Raw genomic sequence first — 26538 nt, forward strand, 5'->3', positions numbered from 1 at the left:
GATGATGAAGATGACGAAGTGGCTTCAAGCGAAGTTCCCCGATACACCGATGGGACTTCCTGAACCTAGCGGCGGTTCCAAGACGCCGGGTCAAGGGAGTCTAGCTGTGCAGAAGCCGCCACAAGCCCAAAGGCCTCAGACCACCCCGTCTTCCTCCAGGCCGGTACTTTTGAGGAAAACCGTACCCCGACCCACAGAAGATCAGAAGGAGATGCCGGAGTCATCGGCAAGAAAGAAAGCTAAAGTGACCCCACAGACAGTGCCACCCAAGTCTGGCTCCCGCGGGGGCCAGAACCCGAAGTGAATTTCCCCCAGAACCAAGTAACTTTTACTTTTCTGTCTTTTACTTTTCGTTTTTTCGTTCGCTTGTGTTTTTATGTGCCAGCATGCATCGTTCTGTATATATGTGTTATACCTTCCTACACTTAGCCCAATTTTTGGTCTAAGTGTGAGAAGGGGTTGCTTGTTTTGGTTTTGTATGTTGCGCTTTCTCCCACTTAGCCCGATGTTCGGTCTAAGTGTGAGAAGTTTTGTTTTGTTTTTGTGCTTTGTTTGCGTTTGTGTCTGTTGTCTGCTGTTCTTACTTCCTTTTCCCCCCTTCACTAGGATAGCTTGGGGACAAGCTTGAGTGAAGTGGGAGGGGGGGGAGTAAGTATGGTGTTCGTGTTCTTTCTGTTTTAAGAGTCTTTAGGATGTGTGTTTCGCATGAGCTAGTGAGATAATAAGGCAGGTTTCCCTTAGTGAGAACGATTGAAGAGAGAATGTATGTCAACTTTGACACCTTCTTCCTTAATAAACCAAAGGCGGTCTGAATGAAGTTGGGACGATGGAAAAAGCCCTAGATAACCCAGCTGTGCAGCCCTACTATAAGAGCGAGTTATAAGCCTAAACACTTTTTTGTGTTAACATGTAAATTGGGCTGCCACTTGATGCTTAGGGAGTAGAGTATGAAGAAAAAGGGGGTTTTGGAGGTATAAGCTGGACGAAGTCCAGGAAATGGAGGTATAAGCTGGACGAAGTCTAGGAGATGGAGGTATAAGCTGGACGAAGTCCAGGGGGAGAAATAAATTGAAATTGGAGGCATAAGCTGGACGAAGTCCAGGGGAAAAATATATATAGAAGGGGGAAGAAAAAGGAAAAAAAAGAAAAAATAATAATAATTTTCTAAGGGCAGGAAGCAATAGTAACCTGACCCAGGAATTAAAAAGGAAAAGAGAAGTAAGAAGGGTAAAGCTTTCATAACCTAACGCATCAGTGGCATAACTTTAACTGGGGAGCGTTTTGATCCTAACATACCTGGTGAGGAATGAGTGATCGAGCGAACCTAACAGCTGGGGTGTCAATAGGCTATCTTGACGAACTGACGGACCGTTTTGGTAGAAGAGGGAAGGGGGAAGATTTGAAGACTGTAGACGATCGGATTGAACTTAAGCTTGTGGGGACGGTTGCCTAAAAGTCGAACCTAGTTCATGCTTGTTTGTGTTTTGATTCTTTGTGTTGTTTTCTTTTATAAGTCTGTTTTTTTTTATTTTGCCAGTTGTCTTGGTCCAGGAGTCTGTTTTTGTTTTTATTTGTAGAGTCGTTCTTGGGGACCGTGCATTGAAATTTTCCTTATTTCTTTCTCTTGTCTTTCATACTTGAGGACAAGCATGGTTTAAGTGTGAGCAGTTTGATAAGGCTAATTTCATGCATCGGTCTAGGGGTTTTATTTCGTGAAATTACTGGGTCTAACGCATGTTTTAAGCCAGGTGTGTGAAGGATTTCGCTAGATCCAGGAAAAGAAGAGGACGCTTGCATAGTCCTAGGGAACTGGCGAAAGAGCGGACATTATGAAAGAAATTGCTTGACGGAGGAAGCCTCGGAGTTGAAGGGTAGAATAGGGATTTCTACGAAGACTCTAGAAGGCTATGTCCGCATCTATAAAAGGAAGAAGCATGCAAGCTGGAGGGACCTTCTCGGTGGAGGCCTCACGAACAGCCTGTTGCTAAGTTCGCTTTTCACATACTTGGTTCTAATTCGCGCTGGGGTTCATATTTAGCTTTCCGATAGTGTTGTGGGTTGTAACACCGTCCTTCTCTGGGGCGAAGAAACAATTTATTTCTGTTTTCTTTTCGTTTCTGCTGAATTCGCCGAGCTTCGCTGTTCGAAGCTCGGTCCTCTTTTGTTTCTGGATATTTCTCTACCTTTATGCAAGTTTCGTTTTCGCTTACGTAGATCGTGATGACTTTTGATGATTGATTGTGTTTACTTGAATTTTGGAGTTGGATTGTTGGAGTTGGTTGTTTTCGTGGTTATTTTCTGGATTACTGCAGGTTAACGGTGAGATCTGGAAGAATGGAGTTTGTTTGTGGATGAATCGGGGTTTTGTTTTGCTGATGTTGTGGAGTTGTTTGTGATTGTGGAATCTGGAGTTGATCGGAGCAGATCTGTGAGAATCAGAGTTATGGAGTTGATTTTGTTGGTTGTTGAGTGCGGATGGCTTGGATCCGGAGTGGATTGAGCGTCTGAAGTAAGTCTGAGCAGGAGTGTTTTAATTTTATGCCTAGCTTACGTGTTTTCATTTCATTTCGCCTAGTTTACGTAGATCTGATGTATTTCCGATTCATAGCAAGTTTCCGGAGTCCAAATCTTTATATTCTGTTTGAATTTAGGAGTGTGCTCTGTTTTCTTCATCTGCGAGTTTAATTTAGTTGCGAAGGTGCATGTCGTAGTTAGCTGGAGCATGGGTTGGTTATCTGCAGCTTTTTACAGTTGCTTACTGTTTAGCTAGATTAGGTAGTCGTTTACTAAGTCTAGGGGGTAATTGGGTCTGTTGGTGTTGATGTTTGACTCCAGTAAGTTTTCTGTGTCCTAGGTCTAGCGTTTACATTTCTTGCCTAAATCTAGTGGTAGTTTAAATCTCAACCCCTTTGTGTGGCAGCAGCCGTTTGTTCTCATAGTCTCTTAGCACTACTTTGCGAATCCATCTCTGTGGGATCGACCCCACTTCCCTATACTAATTCATAGTATTCGGGTTGAGAGATTTATTTTTGAAGAGGAGTCGAGTGTGTCCAACGACAAAAACACTGTAGTTCTCTAGAGTTCCTGGACCCAGTGATCCAGCGGATTTAAGGAGCGTTGTGTCTGGACCGAGCTTTGCATTAATTCTCATATGTGCACACTCGCTTACTCCTGAGTCTAGTCATTCGACATTAGAGTCGAGCGATTACATCCTCCACTTCAGTGGATTATCGGGCTCTCAACGACCTGACCGTGAAAGATCATTTCCTCATACCCACTGTTGAAGATATGCTTGATGAAATTAACGGTGCAAAGTTTTTTCGTAAAATGGACTTAAGGGCAGGGTATCACCAAATCAGGAAGGATACAAGAGATATTTTGAAATTGGCATTTCGTGTACATAATGGTCATTATGAGTTTGTGGTCATGCCTTTTGGGTTATGTAATGCGCCATCAACCTTCCAATCAGCCATGAATGAAATATTTCATAAGTACCTTCGAAAGTTCGTTCTAGTGTTTTTTGATGATATACTCATTTATAGTAAAAGTTGGGAGGATCATCTACAACACTTGGATAATGTATTCCAAATCCTTCGTGAGCATAATTTTCATTTAAAACCATCAAAATGTGAGTTCGGTTGACGTGAGCTAGAATATTTGGGCCATTATATATCGGAGCAGGGAATCCGAGTTGATGACCGGAAGATAAAAGCTATGACATCATGGCCATTGCCTAAAACAGTCACTAGTCTTCGTGGATTTCTTGGGTTAACTGGGTACTATCGCCGGTTCATCCGTAACTATGGGAGCATAGCACGACCTCTTACACAATTGCTTAAGAAGGGGGCATTCTTTTGGGATAAGGTTGCAGGTGAAGCATTGAAAAAGGCCATGACCACCGCTCCGGTACTAGCATTACCCAACTCTGAAGAAGATTTTATCATTGAAATTGATGCTTGTGGTTATGGAGTAGGAGTTGTCTTAATGCAAGGAAAAAAGGCCAATTGCTTATTTGAGTAAGGGATTGAGTGAAAAGCATAGGATGCGGTCAACTTACGAGAAGGAAATGATAGCAATCTTAGAGGCTATTCGAATTTGGCGTCCATATCTTTTAGGGAGGTGATTCAGGATCATCACAGATCAACGAAGTTTGAAATACCTCTTGGAACAAAGGATCTCCACTCCTGAGCAACAAAAGTGGCTCGTCAAGCTCCTCGGTTTTGACTATGACATAGTCTATCGACCAAGACGAGATAATAGTGCTGCGGATAGCTTATCACGGCGCGAAGATTTAGTTGAGTTGAATGCCATATCCGTCCTACAATCTAATTTATGTACGGAAATACGAAGAAACTCTACCTTGGATGATGAAGTACGTAAATTGATTGATGATGTGGAAAAAGGAGGAGGTGGCACTGATTGTCGCTACACAATCAACCAAAGATGCCTATTGAAGGATTGTAAGGTGGTGGTACCAGCAAACGATGAACTCTGACGAGCTATCATCAGTGAGTTCCATGATTCAATCATTGGGGGTCATTCGGGAATCCTGCGCACTTACAGCCGAATTGCATGCAATTTTTGTTGGAAAGGTTTGAAGGCAGCAGTACTAAAGTACGTACAACAATGTGACGTTTGTCAATGCAACAAGGCAGACACTCGCAAGCCTGGAGGGCTATTAGAGCTGCTTGATGTCCCCAAGACTATATGGTCGGATATCTCGATGGATTTTGTAGAAGGATTACCAAAGTCATCCGGAAAGATGTAGTGATGGTGGTTGTCGATCGATTGTCGAAATATAGTCATTTCATAGCTATCTCACATCCTTTTACTACAAAAAGTGTGGCTGACACATTCGTTAGAAATATAGTAAGGCTACATGGTGTCCCCCAATCTATCATTTCTAATCGAGATAAAGTATTCATGAGTCTATTTTGGCAAGAACTATTCCGCCAAATGCGGACCAAGTTACGTATGAGTAGCGCTTATCACCCAGAAACTGATGGGCAAAAGAAAGTGACCAATAGGAGTTTAGAGCAATATCTTCGATGCATCGTTGTAGATCGACCTAGATTATGGGAAAATTATTTGTCTTGGGCAGAGTTCCGGTATAATACTACTTATCACCGAGCCATTAAAATGACACCATTTGAAGCAGTCTATGATCGTGCACCTCCCATAGTGGTGCCTTATGAGATAGGATTGACAAGGCCAATTTCATTAATCGGTTATGGAGTTAAATTTTATGATTTCAGTAAACTAATACATGGTTTAAGTTTAGGTGCGTAGAGAATTTGCCAGGTAAAGGGAGCGGAAGGAAAAATCTACCAGGCAGAGGAAACTGAAGGGAAAGTGAAGTAAAAAAACCAGTTGCAACCTGACCGGGGCGATCGAGGAAGTAGATGTGAGCAGAAAAGTATCTTTTTGAATGACTTTCTAAGAGGGCAAAATCGTCTATTCAGCAAAGAGACTACCATAGAAGTTCGAGCCTCAACTATAAATAGAGACAACATGAAGAGAGAGGATCATTACCAAGCATTATACACTTTTCACTTTTCTCCCTTAGCTCATTACTTCACACATATCATTTTCTCTGTGCACTTAGATACATATGGGGTAAATTCAGGGAGTTCGTGGTCGCCTAATTTGATTTCCGTGGTATAACACCGTCCTCGTGAAGGGTGAAGATACAATTTACCATTTTCTGTTGTTTTCCGTCGTTTTACGCCGAGACATCACCATTTTAGAAGCTCGGTGCTTATCGTTTCAGTGTTGAACCATGAATATCATATCAATGGAAGTTTATGTTTTCTGTTTAGCTGTTTCTTATGTTTGATTGTTGGATTTACTGTTTTGGATACATTTTCGCAATTGATGTTTGACGTGGAGTGGAGATCGGGTTGATCGGAGTTGAATGTCGTTAAATTGGTTGAGTCGGAGTTGAGGAGTATGGATTTGACGTAGTGGAGTTGTTTCTTTGTTGATCCGAGTAGAATTGTTGAACGGAGTTGTAGATCTGAGTCGTGATGTTCTGAATTTTGCATGGTTATGGATATTTACTGTTTTCTGATTGTTTTGCCCGGCCTAATAGTTTAGATCTAGTCATTTCGTGTTCAATCGTAATGATTGAAGTCGGATCTGTGATTGCTCTGTTTTCATATATTTGATGCTCTGTTTTCATGTGTGTTATTTTGATTGTTGGAAAAGATGAAGGTAGAAGTTAGTTAGTGGTAGGATTCGTCGCCTGTGTTACTTCTTTTGCAGCTTTTCTTTCGTACTAGTTAATTCGGGAAAGTGGTCCCCTCTGCATGTTTACGCTTTGTTTAACCCGTTACCTGGTTAAGTAGTTTAGTTGTTGAATTCCCTTAGTTAACCTCATTCCTGTTACTCATGCATGCGTACGTATTTTTTCTGTTCCTTAGGTCCAGCAGATAGGATAGCCACCTTTAATTTTCCCAAGTCTAGCAAATAAAAAAATCTTAACCCATGAGTTGTGTGGCAGCAACCGGCCCCTTCCAAGTCATCGGAACACTTGCCTACCTCGTCCATCTTTGTGGGATCGATCCTTACTACCCTGTACTAGCCAATAGTAAATGGGTTAAGGTTTTGATAGGAAGTGAGAGTATCCCAACGACACAGACAGATAAGTTTAGGGAGTTCCTAGGCCTAGCGGTTAAGTGAATCCTCTGCACCTGTTTGATCTGCACCTCACCCGCATAGCACACACATCTACATCTCATTACTACTCTTATTACCCATCAAATGTCGTCGTTGCCGGGGATCGATGGCGTATTTTATGTTTGTGTTTAAATTGATTTGGTGTATATAGTTTTTTGATCTGTTTTTGTTTTCTCCTTTTTCTTTTTCAGTTTATGAGCAGAGGCTCAAGGTTTGGACACTGGACCATTTCACCCGGTTGGAAAGACGCCCAATCTAGTTCGCAGGTCAAGAGAGCAGTATTCCTTGTCACCACCAAGTCAGAGTTAACAACAGGAGATCCAGTCCAGTTGAGTTCGGAAAGTGACGAAGACCCAACCTCACCAATCAAAGAAGAAGTAGAGTCATCTTCAGACTCAGGAAGAGAACAAGGTGTTATCATGGCGGCTGAACCAGATAACGACCCCGAGATTGGCTCACTCAATGCCCATCTGAATGGCGAACCATCCCAATCCATTGTTATTACTCCCGCCCAGCAGGCGATTAATATCAAAACGAACCTGTTGGCCGTGATGCCTCACTTCTATGGGGGGAAGATCGAGTGTCCATATGAATTCCTCCACGAGTTCTGCAAACTTTGCAGTATCCAGAAGAGGCCCCCTAATGCGACTGAAGAGGATTATAGGTTGCGCGCACTTCCATTTTTGAGCTGAAGGGTGAGGCCAACACATGATTACTAATGTTTCAACCCAACTATGTCCGCACATGGGCAGACTTCAGATTGTTTTTCTTGGACTACTTCTTCCCCGCGAAGAAGACTAATGCTCTCAAGAAGGAAATTCTGGCATGCAGGCAGGATTATGATGAGGCTTTGAGCCAGTATTAGTCACGCTTCAAGAGACTGCTCGATGCTTGTCCGAACAACCAAATGAGCGAAGCAGGGGTCTACAACATCTTCTATGAAGGAGCAAATCCAGAGTCCAATGATTTGTTGAACTCCTTAAGCGGGGGAAATTTCACAAAAAACTGGTAAGCGAGGCCAGAGAGATCTTGGGAAGATTGATTGATGCAAAGAAGACATATGGTTCCCCTCGTACTATCCATAGAAGGGGAAATGTGGATACAGTGAACGTGCAAACTAAGGATAGGATGGACGCTAGGATGGATAAGCTGGAGGAGACGATTCTGACCGCTTTAGGAAAAAATAATCCACCAGTCCCAGTAGAGAAGGCCAAGCAAATGCCCGGCCCAGAGGAAGGGTACCAATGCTATGGGACTCAATGGGAGATGGAATGCCAGGCTCAAGTAAATGCAATGGGAAACTGGAACCAGAATAACCAGAACACTAACTGGAACCCTTGGAAGATCAAAGTTGCCCCGTGGAGAGATAATCCTTGTTTCAGATGGTTGGATGGAAACCAACAGAACTGGGCCAACAGGAACCAAGAGGGGCAGAACAATTGGGGAAATAGGAATCAGGGGAACCAACCCAATTGGGTCAACAGGAGTCAGAACCAACCCTCAAGTAACTACATTCCACCCCACCAGAGGAACTACCAAGCCAATTACCAAGGAAATCAAGGACCACATTCGAACCAAGAGAAACAGTGGAATCTCAACCTGAACCAGGGATCAAATTCGAGTCAGCTATATCCCAAGCAGCCAAGGAATACAAATGATATCATGGGAGACCTACTCAATGCGCAGCAACATTTTTAGAAAAACATGCAGGCCAATAATAACTTGGTCCACAAGTTGCAAGACGCTAAGCAAGAACAGAAGGCCGCAATGGATATGTTTGCCAAACAGATATCTCATATTGCCACCTCGTTGAGTGAGATGCGAGGAAACGAAGGGAGAATTCATGCCTCAGTAAAACCACCGGACAGATCAAACATTAGTCAAATCACCTTGAGGTCAGGAATGGAGTACAAAGGGCCAACAATGACGCTTGATGAGAAAGAGCCGACTGTGATGAGTAAGGAGACTGAGGACATGGTTCAACAGAAGGGAAACATCGGAACAGGGGAAGCCAGAACAGAGGACGATCAGGCCTTCTTGAACCCAGAAACTGAAGTGAGAAATGAGGAAGCAAGGAAGGAAGCTGGAGAGTCCTCCAAGGGAGATTCCAGCAACATAGGCAAGCAAGTCAAACCCTTTCCCTACGGAGGGGAAGTAAGAAAAAAGAAAGAGGATCCGGTGGACTTCATGGAAATCTTCGGCAAGCTGGAAATTAACCTGCCATTTCTACAGGCTCTGAAGCTGTCTCTTTTCAGTAAATTCATCAAGGAGTTCATCGCAGGGAAGACTAAACCTAATGGAAAAATTGTGATCGGGGAGAACATTTCAGCAGTGATACAAAAGAGGAGACTGCCATCAAAGAGAACTGACCCATGTATGTTCACTTTACCTATTTCAATTGGTAATGTGAGAGTTGAGCATGCAATGTGTGACCTGGGTGCGTTAATCAATGTGTTGCCTCTCTCGCTTTACAAGAAATTGGTAGGAGTAAGGTTAGTTGATACGAAGGTAGTGATTCAATTGGCTGATAGATCATGCATAAGCCCAGAAGGTGTGTTAGAAAATGTGATAGTTAAGGTGCATGACTTCCTGTATCCTGCTGATTTCCATGTGATTAAGATGAGTGAAAATAAATCTGTTGAGTCTAGCGGAGTGCTTTTAGGTAGACCATTCCTACGCACAACTAAGACTATAATTGATGTTTTTGATGGAATAATTTGTTTGTACATACTTCAGACCCAGTAGAAGTGTTTTCAGCTCTTTCTTCGGTGTAAACATTCCTCGTTATCATCAATAGCAACTTGATCCGGAAGTAGGAAGGTGAATTATTGGAAGTGCTCAGAAGGGACAAGAAAGCCATAGGGTGGACTCTATCAGACCCGGTAGGTATCAGCCCTGATCTATGCATGCATCACATCCGTTTGGAAGAAGGCGCGAAAGCGTGTCGGGATCCGCAAAGGAAGTTGAACATGAATATGCAGGAAGAAGTTCTGAAAGAAGTGTTGAAACTACTGTCTTTGGGAATCATTTACTCCATCCCAGACAGTGAGTGGGTAAGTCCGGTACACATGGTACCGAACAAATTTGGGATACAAGTGGTGAAAAATGAGAAGAACGAACTAGTGCCCAGGAGTTTAGTGAAGCACGGGAAAAGCTGATAGACATGTGTTCGTGTTCTATTGTTCTAGGTCGAGCCACTAAATCCAATGAATCCACTAGATCACTTGGTCTAGGAACTCAAGAGAATATAGAAGGCTCAGTCGTTGGACACACACTTCTCGCGTTCAAAGATCCCTCATCCCGTTATACTATAGACTAGTATAGAGAAGTAGGGGTCGATCCCACGAAGATGGATACGTAGGAGAGTATCTAAGGAACTTTGGATTAGAAAATGGCTGCTGCCACGCAAATTTGGGTTGAGGTTTAACTACCACTAGACTTAGGCACGAAATTAACCTTTAGACCTAGGAAACTGTAAGCATCATGCTGACATCGAACAACCTTGTGCAACAAAATAACTAACTAGCTTACTAGACCGAGCAAACGACTTCCTAATATCTCTAAACAGAAAGCAGGTAAACAGTGGGGACCATATTCCAGAACAGAACGTACGAAATTAAAGCTGCAACTAACTAACAAAGCATTTAACTAACAACGACATGTATCTTAGGAGCTGAATCAAACTCGAACATGAAGAAAACAGAGCACATATCTAGATTCAAACAGAATATAGAAATTCGGACATTGGAAACTTGCAAACAACCGGAAATAAAACAGATCTACAAATACTAGACGGAATGAAATGAAAGCACGAAAGCTAGGCATAAATCTCGATCACTCTGTTTCAGATCAACGTCGGATGCTCAATCCACTCCGGATCCAAGCAGTCCGAGCCCAACAACAACCAAAATCAGCTCCATAGTTCCCGATTCAACAAGATCTACTCCGATCAACACCAGATTCCAACGATTTCACCCAAACTCAGCAACCAATACGAAGTTCAAACATCCAACTCAGCAATCACAACAAACTCAGAATAATAAACATCCATAATCGAAATCGACATAAGCAGAGAAATTACGGAAAATAGAAATTTAATAACCAAAAGCAATTAAACCGCAAACAGGGCCGAACTTCGAACGGCGAAGCTCGGCGAAATCCATGACAGGAAACTAAAAATGAAAGCGTTTAAATTGTATCTTCGTCCTCCTTGAGGACGGTGTTACCCAACTATTGTCTAGCAAACTATAACCCAGAACTACCCTACGATTCCCTCATGAATACCCAAGTGTGTAGAAGTGAGTGAGCTATGAGCTACGATCTGTAAATGAGGTCTCCACCCAGCCTCTCCTTCAGATTGCATATTTTCTCCCTTATATAGGTGCGGACATAATCTTCTAGAAGCCTTCGTAGAAATCTCCATTCTACCCTTCAGCATCTTGATTTCCTCCGTCTTGCAATTTTTCTTCAAATTGCTCACTTATCCGCCTGTTCCTTGGACCACGCAAATGTCCTTCTCTTTTCCTGGATCTGGCGAAAACCTTCTACATACCTGGCTTAAAACATGTGTTAGACCCCACAAACGTGTGAATTTAACCCCTTAACCAATGCATGAAATTAGCCTTATCAAACTGCTCACACTTAATCCATACTTGTCCTCAAGTATGAAAATAAAAAAAAATAGAAATAAGGCGAATTTCAATGCATGGTCATCCTTGACTGACTCTATAGACACAAACAAAACAAAACTCCTAGACCTAGAAACACTAACAGACTCACAAAGAGAAAACAAACTCTTAAAGAAAACAATGAGAAAACACAAAGGCATGAACTAGCTTCAACTTTTAAGTAGCCGTCCCCACAAGCTTAAGGCCTATCCGATTTGTCTACAATCTCCAAATCCTCCCTTTTTCTTCTTTTACCTAATCGGTCTGTCAGTTCGTCAAGATAGCCTATTGATTTCCCATTTGTTAGATTCACTCGATCACTCATTCCTCACCAGGGATGTTAGGATCGAATCACTCTTAAGTCAATGTTACACCACTGATGCGTCGGGTTATGAGAGTTTCTCCTTCTTATAACTCTCCTTTCTTTTTAACTTACTGGATCAGGTTACTGTTGCTTCCTGCCCTTAGGTAATTTTTCTCCTTTTTCTATTCCCCCTTTTTATATTTTCCCCTGGACTTTGTCCAGCTTATACCTCCGAATTCTGTTTATTTTATTCCTCCTCTGGACTTCATCCAGCTTATACCTCCATTTCCTGGACTTCGTCCAGCTTATACCTCCTTTTTCCTGGACTTCGTCCAGCTTATACCTCCAGAACCCTTTTTTCCCTTCAGACTCTTCTCCCTAAGCATCAAGTGGTGGCCCCTTTTATACAAGTTAGCTCACAATGTATAGGCTTATAACTCACATTTATGGTGGGGCTTCACAACTAGGTCATCTAAAGCATTCTCTATCGTCCTTACTTCATTCAAACCGAATTCAGCTTATTAAGGAAAAAGGCCTCAAGGTTGATATGCATCCTATCTTCAATTGCTCTCACTAAGGGGATCTTGCCTTATTATATTCACTAGCTCATGCGACGCACATAAAGAAACTAAACCTAAATCTAAAGACACCTAATCACATAAGAACACAACTGTACGACTCCCTCCCCCTCCCACTTCACTCAAGCTTGTCCCCAAGCAATCCCAGTGAAAGGGGGGAACATGGAAGTACAAACAAAACTCAACAAAACATAAAAAAACTTCAGGAACAACAATCCTGAAAAAGCAAACAAACTTCTCACACTTAGACCGAGCAACGGGCTAAGTGGGAGAAGGCACAATAGAAGAACAACCAAAACATGCCAGAAAAAACACAAACTTCTCACACTTAGACCAAAAATTGGGCTAAGTAGGAGAAGACATAATCACAGGCAAATATATACAGAATACGACATGCTGGGAAAAAGAAAACACAGACACAAACAGCAAATATATAAACATAAAACGAAAGAAAGAGAAAACTAAAAGTAAAGTTACTTGGTCAAGGGGGCTTCATTTCGGGGTTTGGCTCCCTCGGGAGCCAACCTGCGGTGGAACGTATGGGCGGGTTACTTTTGCTTTCTTTCTTGCCGGCGAATCCGGCTTCTCCTTCACTTCCTCACTCGGTTGCTTGGTCAATGTCTTCTTCACAGTCAGGGTCTTTGAAGCCGACAGGGCTAGCAGAGGTTTAGACGTGGGTGGGGGATGATGTGGAGATGAACTTCCTCGCCCTGGCTGGGTGGACACCTTGCTGGGTCCAGTAGTCAGTTTCGCCTGGGGCTCGGAGAAGTTCTCCTTCAGCCATTTGGTCATCATCATCATTAACTGGACAACCTCCGTCATCCGATCGTTTTGCGTAGATGACTTCCCCACCATGACTGTGATGCGCCCCTTGAAGGCCTGCATCTCTTCTCTAACTCCCCTGAGTTATGTCCGTATCCCGGCCATTTATTTCCTCGCGTCACCGAGTTCCTTACATTTGATGTGTTCTCCATGGCCTGAATCTGAAAATTTCTCAAAGACTTTGAAAGAAATTACGGGTTAGGGTTAGTGACGGCTGGGTATCGCGAGAGAGAAGATTTGGGGATTTTTGTGAGAGAGAATTTGTTTGTTTTGAAAAAATAAAGCGTAAGGGACGAAAGAAGTAAAAATGGGTAAGGGCGCGTACGGTTGTGCAGGCGGTTGCAGGCATGATGTAAGCAACCGTTCGCATTCCCATAAAGTAATATTTGAATTTCGAAACTGTACCACTTCCCTCTCAAACAAAAATCTCTCTGCCCCATGTAAACGATACTCTCTGCGACACCATACTTATGCAAAAACAAAAGAAAATTAAACGCCAGACTCCCAGGTCGAGAATTCAAAAAGTGACAAAACATTTTCCCTGAAAAGTCTCATGTTTCGAAAATATTTTTGGAAGATTAAAAAATTTTCATTTGTTTGGGATTTTCAATTAGAAAAAAAAATGATTAAACTATTTACACATTCAATTTAGCACTCTCGAGATTCCCTGGTTCAGTGAATAGATATATAAAAAAACATCCCAATTTACCTGACCCAGGAATTCATCGAGAGCACTGCTTGCTAAACTAATTAGGCGATAATGGAGAGTGCGCGTAGTGGCATTTCCTCCACTACACACAACTCAGAATTATCCCTAAAAACCTTCACCCGATGACCATTAACAAGAAAGGGAGTAGAGTTTGAGGCACCTCCCTGGATCTCCACTGCTCCATTCACTCGCAGGCCAACAATAGTTTACGGCCCAATCCATTTGGATTTTAGCTTTCCTGGTAGCAGCTTGAGTCTGGATTTAAAAGGGAGAACTTTCTGACCAACGTGAAGTTCCTTGACCCGGAGGTTTTTGTCATGCCATAGCTTCGTCTTCTCTTTGTACCACATCGCGGACTCATAAGACTCAAGCCTTAATTCCTCCAGTTCTTGAAGCTGCAGTTTCCTCTCTTCTTCACACGCCTGAGGGTTCATGTTAATTTCCTTGACCGCCTAATATGCCCTGTGTTCCACACCTACAGGCAAATGGCACATCTTGCCAAACACTAGCATGTAGGGTGACATCCCAATAGGCGTTTTATAGGCTGTCCTGTAGGCCCATAGTGCGTCGTCAAGCCTCTTACTCCAGTCTTTCCTTGACGATTTCACCGTCTTCTCTAGTATTGCCTTGATCTCTCTATTTGATATTTCGCCTGCCCATTTGACTGAGGATGATAAGGTGTAGACAGTCTGTGATGGACTCCATATTTTTTTCATTAGAGCTTCTATCATTCGGTTTTGGAAGTGTGTTCCTTGATCCGAAATAACAGCCCTAGGCACACCATACCTGTTAAAAATGTTAGACTTAAGAAATTTTGCCACCTCACCGGCTTCACAAGAGCTGGTAGCCTTGGCCTCTATCCATTTCGACACATAATCTACCGCCACAAGGATATACGTGTTCCCATATGAGGATGGAAACAGTCCCATGAAATCCATTCCCCAGACGTCGAAGATTTCGCAGACGATTACTGGGACCTGTGGCATTTCGTCTATTTTGGAAATTCCCCCTGTCTGCTGTCTGCTGTCTTACTGGAAACACCTCTCACAATTCTGGCAGAATTCGAAGGCATCCTTGTGTAATGTAGGCCAATAAAAACCACTATCTAACACATTCCTCGCTGTCTTCCTTGGTCCAAAGTGACCTCTACAAGCTAGGGCATGGCAATGATTAAGCACATCCCTCTGTTCCCATTCTGGAATACACCTCCTGATTACTTGGTCGGCTCCCATTCTCCATAAATATGGGTCGTCCCAAAAATGATATTTGGCTTCGCTTTTCAGTTTCATCTTCTGGGCTCGGGTGATTGATTGAGAACTTGGTACCTCTCCCGTGACCAAGTAGTTTGCTAGGTTTGCGAACCAAGGCTCAGCGCTCAATTGACACTTCCCTTTTTCAGAATCTCCTGGACCAGTTAACGCCATCACCATTTCCCAACAGATGGGTCTTGGAAATGTTCCTATACAGTACATGCTCCTCCAGGAATGCATCAGGTATAGCTTCATCCTTCTCTCCTTGGAAAATCCTGCTCAAGTGATCAGCCACTTTGTTTTCTGTCCCTTTTTGTCTCGAACTTCCCAATCAAATTCCTGCAAAAGTAACACCCAACGGATTAATCTTGGCTTGGATTCTTTCTTCGCCAACAAGTACTTGATAGCCGCGTGGTCAGTGAAGACTATCACCCTCGACCCCAGCAAGTACGGGCAAAACTTCTCAAACGAGTATACTACCCCCAGCATTTCCTTTTCCGTGGTGTCATAGTTCTTCTGGGCTTGATTGAGTGTTTTCGATGCATAAAAAATCACATAGCTTTTCCCATCGATTCTTTGACCTAGTACTGCCCCCACTGCGTAATCACTTGCGTCACACATTATTTCAAACGGTAAACTCCAGTCTGGCGCTCTGATAATAAGGGCAGAGACTAGTTTATCCTTCAGTAGCTGAAAAGCTTCCTTGCACCCCTCATCGAAAACGAAATTAACTTCATTATGCAACAAATGGATGAGTGGTTGGGCAATCCTCGCAAAATCCTTAATGAATCTTCTGTTGAAACCTGCATGCCCTAGGAATCCTCTAACTTCTTTCTGATTCGTAGGGTAAGGCAATTTTGAGATCACATCAACCTTCGCTTGGTCTACCTGTATACCCCTCTCTGAAACCACATGCCCTAGGACAATTCCTTCATGGACCATTAAGTGGCATTTCTCGAAATTTAAGACAAAATGCTTTTCCTGGCACCTCCTCAATACTATATCTAAACTTGCTAGACAGGAGTCAAAAGAATTCTCATACACAGTGAAATCATCCATAAAAATTTCAATACAATCCTCCAATAAATCCGAGAAGATACTCATCATACACCGTTGAAAAGTGTCTTGCGCATTGCATAGACCGAATGTCATTCTTCTATAAGCATACGTGCCAAAAGGACACGTAAATGTAGTCTTCTCTTGATCTTCAGGATCTACGTAGATCTGGAAGTATCCACTGTATCCGTCAAGGAAACAAAAATATTGCTTTCCCGCCAGCCTTTCTAACAGCTGATCAATGAATGGGAGCGGGAAATGATCTTTCCTAGTTGCTTCGTTTAACTTTCTATAATCGATGCACATCCTCCACCCAGTAACAAGTCGAGTGGGAACCAATTTATTATTATCGTTCTTGACTACCTGAATCCTTGATTTTTTTGGTACCATGTGAACTGGGCTGACCCACTCACTATCGGGTATGGAATAGATGATGCCTAAGGATAGCAGCTTCAAAACTTTCTTCAGAACTTTCCCTCTCATGTTCGGATTAAGCTTACGTTGTGGGTCCCTGTAGGCTTTCGCTCCCTCTTCCAACCGGATATGATGCATACAAAGATCCGGACTAATTCCTACCAGATCGGAGAGAGTCCATCCTATAGCTTTCTTGTTTCTTCTGATCATATTCAGCAATTCTTCCTCCTATTCCTTGGTCAAGTTACTGTTGATGATAACGGGAAAAGTCTCATTCTCTTCTAGATAAGCATACTTGAGGCCTGGTGGGAGCACCTTCAATTCTTTCTTCTGGGTACTCGCCTCCTGGGGCAAAGGATTTTTCTCTGTTCCATCAGGTATCATTTCTTTCCTTGACCTAGAAGGAGCCTCCATGCTCACCACATGGGGTGTCTTCCTTGACTTAGCTACTCCTGGATTTGTACAGAATTCCAAGATTGCTTTTGCTAGCTCCTCATCTGATAATTCACTTGTGTTCATCGTTTCACACCATCCAGCCACTTCTCTGTCGATAGAGTAACTCATCTCTGAATTTTCAATCTATTCCTGCATTAATTCTGTCTCAAGATATTCCTGGACCAGGGGGTTAATAACATCGATAGCATGCAAATTTTCTACATCAAGAGGCTTCTTCATTGCTTCATCGATGCTAAAGGTATATTTTTTCCCCATTGTAGTCAAGGCATATAGTTCCATCAAAAACATCAATTACGGTCTTGGCTGTACGGAGAAAAGGTCTCCCTAGAAGTACACCACTAGACTCAGCCGACTCATTGTCACTCATTCTGATAATTACTTTAATAATGTATAGATTAAGCTTTATAATGAAAAAATTACTATAGTTCACTTTAATATTTTTAGTAAAAAATTGTTACTTGCAAGTGTTTGCTTTAATTTATGTTAGATATAATTCACTTAAATTTTAATTATTATATTTAAAAATATTCTTCACTATACTATATTTTAATTAACGTAATTAAAATATATATGTTTCACTTAAGTCTAGTAACATTTAAATATTAAGTAACATTTTTTAAATAAAAATTACTATAATTCACTATAATATTTTTTCTTCTCAAATTTTAAAAAATTTAGTAAAAAATTTAAGTAAAAATAAATCCCACAAAGAATTTTCTATGATTCACTTTAATATTTATATTTTAAAATGTTACTATTACATATAATATTTTCTTCGCAAATATATAGATTAATCTGTATAAAAAATAATATTTAATTTTAAAAATAAAGCATCAAATATTATTTAAATTTTGAAATCATAAAGCATCAAATATTATTTAAATGAAAGTATAATTGAGTTTATAAAAGAAAATGGTGATGGAAGAAAAAATGACAAAAATTAAAAGGAGAGTTGAAAGGCCTAAAATGCCCCAGAACTTTAAATATTCACACTAGTGGTGCCTTGGGTTACTTTAGTCTTATCGTACCAAAAATGATATAAAATTTTTATAGGGACCATTGGTGCATTTTTCGACAAGATCATGGACTATTAGTGTAGTCCCTTAACTAAGGGTTTATTTCAAAATCGGTCCTTTTGACATTTTTCCACCCTAAAATGCCCTTTTGGGCTGCTGGGTAATTTCATCTTTGCACAATTTTCACTTTTTTAATCTGATATTATTTTAATGGTATACTAAATCTGATATTAATTAAAAAATCTTCTTCTTCCCTTTGACATCCTTACTTTGTTTCTTTATTTTAATATTATATTTAATTTTATAAAATTAAATTTAAAATTTAGATTTTTAAATGCCAATAAATTATTTTTAATTAAAATTATTAATTTATGTATTCTATTATAAAAGAGTTTGGTGTAAGTTGGCTCCATATTTTTATTTCTATATATAGTTGTGAGTCAAAAAAGAATACATAAATAATTTATTGATATTTAAAAATTTAAATTTTGAATTTAGTTTTATAAAATTAAATCTGATATTTAAAAATGAAACAAAATAAACGATGGCGAAATAGCGGTGAGGATCACCTACATCTCCCACTCCACCTCTCACAACCATAATACTCCCTCCGTTCCATAGTAATAGAGGCGTTTCTTTTCGGCATGGAAATTAAGAAAAATTGTGTTAGGTGAGTTAAGTAAAATGAGAATAAAGTGAAAAATGAAAAAGGTAGAGAGAGGAAGAGAGAAAAAAAGTAAGAGGAAGTAAAATAGGTGTGGAAAATGTGTTGACTTTTACTAAAAAGGGAAATGACTCTATTACTATGGAACGTACCAAAATGGCAAAATGACTCTATTACTATGGAACGGATGGAGTATATGATAGTGGTGGAGTAGGAGATGTGGAGGTGGAGTACAACATCTCCTACTCCACCTCTCACAATCCATTATTCATGTTTGTGAGAGGTGGAGTAGGAGATGTTGTAGGATTAGATGTAGGTGATCCTCAATGCTTAGCAGCGGGATTACTGTAGATATTTTTAAAATTCAGACTATTGGCGAAATAAATTCATAGTTCAGAGACTATTTTTATAATTTACTCAAAATTAAAACACGTGCAACAAATAAATGTTTCATTTCTAAGAAAATGTTATCAGTATTTCTTAAATACTACTCTCTCCGTCCCATTAAATATGTAACATTTGAGAATTGGCACATGTTTTTATATAATGTTACTTTGTGGATTAATGAAAAGAGAGTAAAGTGAGAGATGTGAAAAAGTAGAGATTGAGATGTTTCTATTTTATAAAATTTCATTTTTAACGGGAGAGGGCGTACACGCTATCAATTAACAGTGGATTGATAGGTAGTAGTAAAATATACTCCTATAAACCGTGAGCATACACGCGGTCGCTGACCACATACCAATCCTCTTTCTCTATTGATTCTTTTCAACCGTTTGAATCCCGTACACATTAGTATTCTTCCATTATAAGCTTCGACAAATTTTTAATTTTTTCTATTGTTATTGGAATCGCACTGTTTGGATCTACGAAATCTGCTATTCAGTGTTTGTGAGCGGATTTAGTTGAAGGAAACAGTCGATAAGGATATGGCAGGCCATTACGATCGGAATCCATTTGAGGAGGAAGAAGAAGTGAATCCATTTTCTGTAAGTGTTTCGCCTTCAATTGCCATGAATCGTTGAATGTTTGGCAGTCTTATTTTGCTTTTGTTTTTAGTTGTTTGGGAATGTAATTCCGTGTGCTCTTGAGTTGAACAATTTGAATTTGAAGTTGAAGGTAGGGGTTTTGATGATGATTTGACTTAGGTTGACTGTGTGGCCTGATATTTTAGTGATTTGTTTTAGGGTTTTGTATGTGTATTACTATCAAATGATTTCACAGTAATTGATTGGATCTAATAAATATGCAATTAAGAGATGTAGCTGATTCAGTTAACTTGTAGAATATCTCTCGAGTTGAACAATTTGAGTTTGAAGTTGAAGGTAGGGGTTTCGATGATGATTTGACTAAGGTTGACTGATCTTTTAGTGATTTGTTTTAGGGTTTTGTATGTGTATTACTATCAAATGATTTCGCAGTAATTGACTGGATCTAATAAAAACGCAATTAAGAGATGCAGCTGATGCAGTTAACTTTTAGAATATCTGAATTCAAACAATTTAGAATGATGAACAGAGAGCTCTCACATTATTATCTATCAGAAAGTGTTCCAGTGATTAGTTTTTATTATGATTTTTGGTTCTTTGGCATGTTTGCAAGTTATGTTTACTTTAAAGAATTGACATGCTTGTGTATCTTCTTATATCCAGAATGGAGGGAGAGGAAAGGCATCGGGACAACAATTTAGTGGAGGTTCTTTCTATACTGTGGGTTTCTATTAACTCTCTTCCTTTTGGAATTTGGAGAGAGCTCTCAGAGTTCTCCTGCATTTATAATCACATCTCTCAGAGTTCTTGAACTAAATTCTAGTGTATCACCATTTTTGCTGGCAGGGGCTAGGGATTTGTAATAATGGTTGTGTTGCCTGGTAATAAGCCTTTAGTGAGGATGCAATTTTTGTTTCTAGTTTCTACTCATGAATGATCAAATCCAATTTTTTTTTATATATTTGGAGTTATGATGTATGAAATACAGCCTATTTATTTATGGAAAATCTTAAATGCCTGTTTTCTGTGTTTAGACATATGCCAGTTATTATTTTGCTATCTAATCAGCTCCCCATCCAGTTAGGTTTCCTATGTGGTGGTACACTTATAAGATTCTGTAGTAGGCATACTGTCGGGTGGCAGCATAATTGGTCCGACATATAGTATCATATTTGTACTCCACCAGAATTTTGGACAAAAAATATGTTGGGATTGAATTGTTTCTTAATCAAATTTATATGATTTTTTCAGACTTCTGGAAGTGTTTCTCCTGCTATAAACTCAAGGCTCTCTCCCCTCCCTCCAGAGCCTGCTGATTTCTACAATCCTACTGCACCAGTCGATATTCCTCTTGATAGTGCTTCTGTATGTGCCTTTTAGTATATAGTTTAACATGAAATCATGCAATGGTTAATTTTTCCACATTGGAATGTCTTCCATGGCTTCTAATAAAAGAATATTTTGAATTTAGGACCTTAAAAAGAAAGAGAGAGAGCTACAGGCCAAGGAATCTGAACTCAAGAGAAGGGAACAGGTAAATATCGATGGTTACCCACGCTCTACTGAGTAGTAATACTATTTTCTTGGTCAGCTAACATTCTTGATGTTGGTTTTGGCATGAATGAATGTGACTTCCTCTTCTTGGCCATTTGTTTTGCTGAAGTTTATTTGTGTTTTTTGAACTTTTAATACTATTTTATCAGTCACCAAGCATCTCAAACTGTGGACTATGTTTGGTTGTCTTCCTGGGAAAATTATTTTACATACACAGTGTATAGTCTAATTCATTCACTTCCACCTTTTCTTCTGAAACCAAAAAAATTCAATATTAGTCCCTATATTCCCAAGTTCCCTGCGTTTTCTGCAAATCTAATCATGTAATTCTTTAAATGCATTATTTATCTCTATACAAAAGTTAATATTTAAGGGTAAGGATCACATTGCCTGTTATAATTATTTATACGATGTCTTACATGATGCTCCCTGGACACAAAAATTTAAAAGGCCAAGAACTTATCTTCTATTGGACGACAGACGTGTGTAACTATTAGTTCTGGAAAATGTATTTAAGGAAGAAACTGCTGCAGATGATTGATTTTTGCATTTAATGTTTAAATACTGAACGTTGTTTTCAATTTCTGTTGATACTCTGCAGGAAGTTAGGCGGAAAGAAGAGGCTGCTGCAAGAGGTGCTTTATATTCTCAATTTGGATGTTCTTATTACCATATCTCAACACCATTAATTAAGAGGAGTCTGATTTTCTTGACTATCATGTAATTGGAGCAAATCCAAGAGGAGTTGCAGTGTTGCACTAAAGTCTTTTTTCTTTGCAGCTGGTATTGTTCTCGAGGAGAAAAACTGGCCTCCATTCTTCCCTATCATTCATCATGACATCGCGAATGAAATACCAATTCACTTGCAGAAGATTCAATATGTTGCATTTACAACCTTTTTGGGTATGTAAACCTTTATCAATATGATGCTCTGTTGGTTACTTGAATTTGTAGCTTTTTCTCGTTTTCTACATCCTTCATTCCCAGACTTGGAAAATTAGCATCTTAAGTCAGACAGCTGACTTTTTTCGTACAGCTTGAAGTAAGCTCCAGAAAATTGTGTTATGGAAAATTGGCATATTGATTGTGCATAGTTAGGCATATAATATTAACTTTTTGTTTTGTTTTGTTTTTCCCCTTGCATAAAGTCAATTATTATTATTGGCTGCTAATGACTTATAGTTGCTGGAGGAGTACCTTTTGAATTGTGCAAATATCTTATAATTTCAAATAAATTAGAGTTGCCAAATTGTTTCCATGCAATACATAACCCCAGCCTCAAAAGTTATGTTGCCGAGAAGTAATTAGTTTAATTTCTTTCACATGTTGCTGGTTTGTTCACTGTCTTGGATTTTGGCCCTTGGCACGAGCCTCTGGTATCACTTCCAAGAGGTTCTTTACTGAATATTCTTGATGCTAATCAGCTAATCATGCCTTTTTTTTACCTGGTGAACAACAGGCCTCTGTTTTGCCCTTCTCTGGAACGTTATAGCTGTAACTACTGCATGGATTAAACTGGGAGGTTAGTTTTATATGAGCCCATAGTCTTTCCTTTCGGTAGGTGTATTTTAAGTGGCTTCCTGACCAGACCTGTATGTCTACTAGATGCAAAGATCTGGTTTCTTGCTATTATCTACTTTATATCTGGGGTTCCAGGAGCATATGTCTTATGGTATCGACCACTTTACCGCGCTTTTAGGTTGGTAATATCTGTATCCCTTTTAATTTTCTTCTTCTTTACAAAGTGGGGAAGAGGATATTGGATACTGAATGATCAGAATTCCATCTGATGATGAAAATCGTCTTTCTTTGAGGCTGAGGATAGATGCATTGTATCTCATCTACATGTAGTTTGACTGTATCTATACTTTATGTAACAGGACTGAAAGTGCTATGAAGTTTGGGTGGTTTTTCATGCTTTACATGGTAAGTTGATTTTATAATATTAAGAAATGGATTTCCTTTCTAGTGAACGCACACTAATGTTTGATTGAATTGATTTGTTTACAGCTGCACATTGGCTTCTGCATATTTGCTTCAGTTGCACCTCCTGTCGTTTTCAGAGGAAAATCTCTAACGTAGGTCACCTCTCTTAATGTGCATAATATCTGTTAATTTTTCGATTTCATGGAGCCCCGGGTTTTACGTTTGTCTTTCTTATATATTGTCTTATCTAACCCCATCTGTTGACAAATTTTTAGAGAATCGGTTGAAATTGAAACTCCAATCTTTTTCTTCATTTGGTAAGTTGTTATCTCACGTTGTCCTCAACGTTGTTTCTGCAGAGGTATCCTCCCAGCGATTGATGTCATAGGTGACGGTGACCACGTGCTAGTCGGGGTAAGTTGGCGTTACATTATTCTCAATATATACACTGCTCAGATCTTGAGTTATCAGCTAGAGAATGCATCGTTACTTATTCAACATCGTTCTTGTTACACAGATTTTCTACTTCATTGGATTCGGGCTTTTCTGCCTCGAGTCAGTTCTCAGCATTTGGGTCATACAGGTACGAGCACAACATCACTTTCTTATAGAAAATGGAACGGTTCTCACCTATCTAATAATGCTCTCATTTCACAGCAAGTCTACATGTATTTTCGAGGCAGCGGGAAAGCTGCCGAGCTGAAGCGCGAGGCAGCAAGAGGAGCGTTGAGAGCAGCAGTCTAATATCTCAAGAACAATTTCATAGATGAACATATGTAAATCATATTTTGAAATTTATGGTATTAAAACATTGTTTTTGAGAAGATTTTCTCGAGGGAAGCACTAGGAAAGATTAAAATCTTTAAAAAAATTGGATGTTGAAGCTGGCTGCACCTGCTCTGAGTTTGATGATTCATAGATTGTTTGTTTGTAAATTCATTCTTTGGCATTTCCGTTCCATTTATGATTAATTAGTTACACTTTCCTTAGCTCAAGTATCTATGTTAGTCCTAAAACTTGTCATCATCATAAATATTCCCAGAAAATTGCGAAAATGGGCATCCCATCTTCAATCAAACTATTCAACCTAACTAATAACTTCAACAAAGCTGCAAGGCAACAAATTTGACCTAAACAATGTTACTTTTAATGTCTGATGCCTCGTTGAGATATTTCCAGTGAAGAATCTAAACAGCATTGTTGTCCAGTTATGCTTACGCAGAAGTGCTCAAAACCTCATCTCCTACACGAATGGATACGGGAGTGGGTCTGGACTCAGCAGCAGGTGGCATCGGTGGAGGCTTTGTTGGTCGTGCATGAACTTCTTTGAGTTTCTCTTCAGGAATATCGAACTGCAAATCGAAAGAACGAGAGAATACTTGAGGCATTGTGTTAAATATTTATCTTGACCGATTAGATTCCTAAGTGAGCTTTACTTACCTTGTAACTGCAGCCAGATACGCAAGCACGAAAGCATTCCTGAAAGCAAGAATGAAATCAGGCACAAGCAAAAAGGAAGAAATATTCAAGAAGTTGAGGTGGCATGAACCTCTGAGTAGGTGACAGAACCAGGGGAACGATCAATATAGGCGCTCCACTGCTTGTCCTTGAGGACAGGGTCTTTGTAGCATATCTCGTCGCACTCTCCCACACCTAAGTTTACATCACTAGCATCAGAGTTTCCTACTAAATTCATTACAAGTGCAGATTCAAACTTACATTCGTCCCATGTGTCACCATCAGCATCACATCCCTTTTTGCAGAATACTCTCCCTAAACGAAATCAGTACATGGCTAATCAGATAAAGACAAATTCATACAACAAAAGGCAGGATTAGGAACAGAAAGTTCTACTCGAATACAGGCTACGTTGTATATTAGCTGACTTATAAGAGTCAATGTTTTCAAACAATGAGCCATTCTACCTATTTTGTACCTGAAATCATTCTCCCTAAACCCTCACATATATGCATCCTTTATCATCGAATGCAACTGACGATACCCGAAATGGTCATTCGAATAATTAAAAGACACCCTAGGGGCAACCATTCAGTTGTTATATGTCTCTTTTAAAAATATATACCACAATTTTCAAGAACACTAATGTGTGCTTCTAAGGATAAAGGCATGATTTAACTAAGATCCAGTAAGAAACATCAGTAAATGCTCAACTGGGAAAAATACAATAAATCATTCACCATCACAATTCTCCTTCCCAGGCTACAACATATGGGGCTCAAGAACATCACGATTATTACAAATTTGAGGTTATACATTACAAAAATATATCTATTGTTATGATGATATCTCAAAACTGTCCCGCAAGCATCAATTTTGTCTCTCTTATATAGAATTAAACCAAAATGGACTCTTTTTGCATGACAGATTTTACAATACAACCCTCAAACACTTAGATTAGAGGTTCTTCTAAAACCCAACAGCAAAATTAATGTTATAACTATTGGAGGTTATATAGCATTATGAAAAAAAATCATCTACTCTCATCTCACGACAAAAATCTCAGTCCCCGTTATCTACATTCTTTGAAGACATGGAAATTGACTGAAACGGAGAGATCCCTCGCCGGCCCTAACTACATCAAAATTCTCCCACAAAGAGCAATGATGTCTACCCTATATAGATTCAAAACAAAATGGCCCCTTTTCGCATAACAGCACTTGCTGTCACAATACAACCCTCAAAACACAGTTTTTACCCCATTTTGATCAGAGATTCAAAGGCCTAACACTAAAACTAATGATAAACAAATCGCTATCTTCTCACTGAAATCGGAATAAAACTCATTATCATTATAGCCATTATAATGCAACAGGAAATGGATGTTGTTGATATCAAATTGAATCTCACCATCACTCGAGAATAATCTAACAATCTACACACAATCAGGAAAATCAAAGATGGAAAAAGTAATCAATTTCGAAAATAGAAAAAGAGCAAAGCTTCTTAACCCTAACATCCATAATCGACATTAACATGGAGAAAAAACAAAAAAATTAAAAATTATTCAAACAAAAAAAATATACATGGAATTTGAACGAGAGAAGCGTATTTGTGGGTGCATTGAGAGTTGCATGGAGGCGCCCATTGTTCTGGAATCATTTCTTCTCTGCAATTGAATTTTTTATATTTGGTTGTAATGAAATCTGTATTTCTTCTTCCATAGCGAAGAAGGAATTGAAGAAGCAAAGGCTATTTTCGTAAGTTTGCTTGTGCTTTTAGCTGGGCTTCTGATTGGGCTGGATCGAAATGTTCTTTTTCGGCTTAATTTCATTTTTAGCAAATTGTCACAAATATCACCAAATTTAATTTTAAAAATTATGTCATAATTGTGATGTTTATTTTAATTTCCTGTTAATTTAGATTTGAGAAAAACTATACTCCCTCTGTTTTTCATTAATTGATATTGTTTGATTCGGCATGGATTTTAAGAAATG

The 26538-nt window shown here is 39.7% G+C and overlaps 3 protein-coding genes across 3 annotated transcripts; 2 read left to right on the top strand and 1 right to left on the bottom strand.

The window, feature by feature from the left end:
* The first annotated feature begins 8382 nt into the window (after positions 1-8382).
* LOC121784171 lies at positions 8383-9423 on the top strand. Its single transcript, XM_042182347.1, has one exon. The coding sequence runs from the start codon at positions 8383-8385 to the stop codon at positions 9421-9423; it is 1041 nt and encodes a 346-aa protein (XP_042038281.1).
* A 9905-nt stretch (positions 9424-19328) lies between these two features.
* Positions 19329-24022, top strand: LOC121785243 (secretory carrier-associated membrane protein 3-like). Its single transcript, XM_042183627.1, has 13 exons — positions 19329-19603; positions 20267-20323; positions 20855-20968; positions 21075-21137; positions 21759-21792; positions 21938-22060; positions 22617-22679; positions 22763-22856; positions 23038-23083; positions 23168-23235; positions 23443-23497; positions 23601-23666; positions 23741-24022. The coding sequence occupies exons 1-13, from the start codon at positions 19544-19546 to the stop codon at positions 23825-23827; spliced, it is 930 nt and encodes a 309-aa protein (XP_042039561.1). The 5' UTR covers positions 19329-19543; the 3' UTR covers positions 23828-24022.
* A 65-nt stretch (positions 24023-24087) lies between these two features.
* LOC121785244 lies at positions 24088-26252 on the bottom strand. Its single transcript, XM_042183628.1, has 5 exons — positions 26128-26252; positions 24803-24856; positions 24633-24736; positions 24524-24562; positions 24088-24435 (listed from the first exon to the last, which is right to left on the bottom strand). The coding sequence occupies exons 1-5, from the start codon at positions 26201-26203 to the stop codon at positions 24298-24300; spliced, it is 411 nt and encodes a 136-aa protein (XP_042039562.1). The 5' UTR covers positions 26204-26252; the 3' UTR covers positions 24088-24297.
* Between the last annotated feature and the right edge of the window lie 286 nt (positions 26253-26538).

This window comes from Salvia splendens, chromosome 21 (assembly GCF_004379255.2).
Source record: "Salvia splendens isolate huo1 chromosome 21, SspV2, whole genome shotgun sequence".
NCBI lineage: Eukaryota > Viridiplantae > Streptophyta > Magnoliopsida > Lamiales > Lamiaceae > Salvia > Salvia splendens.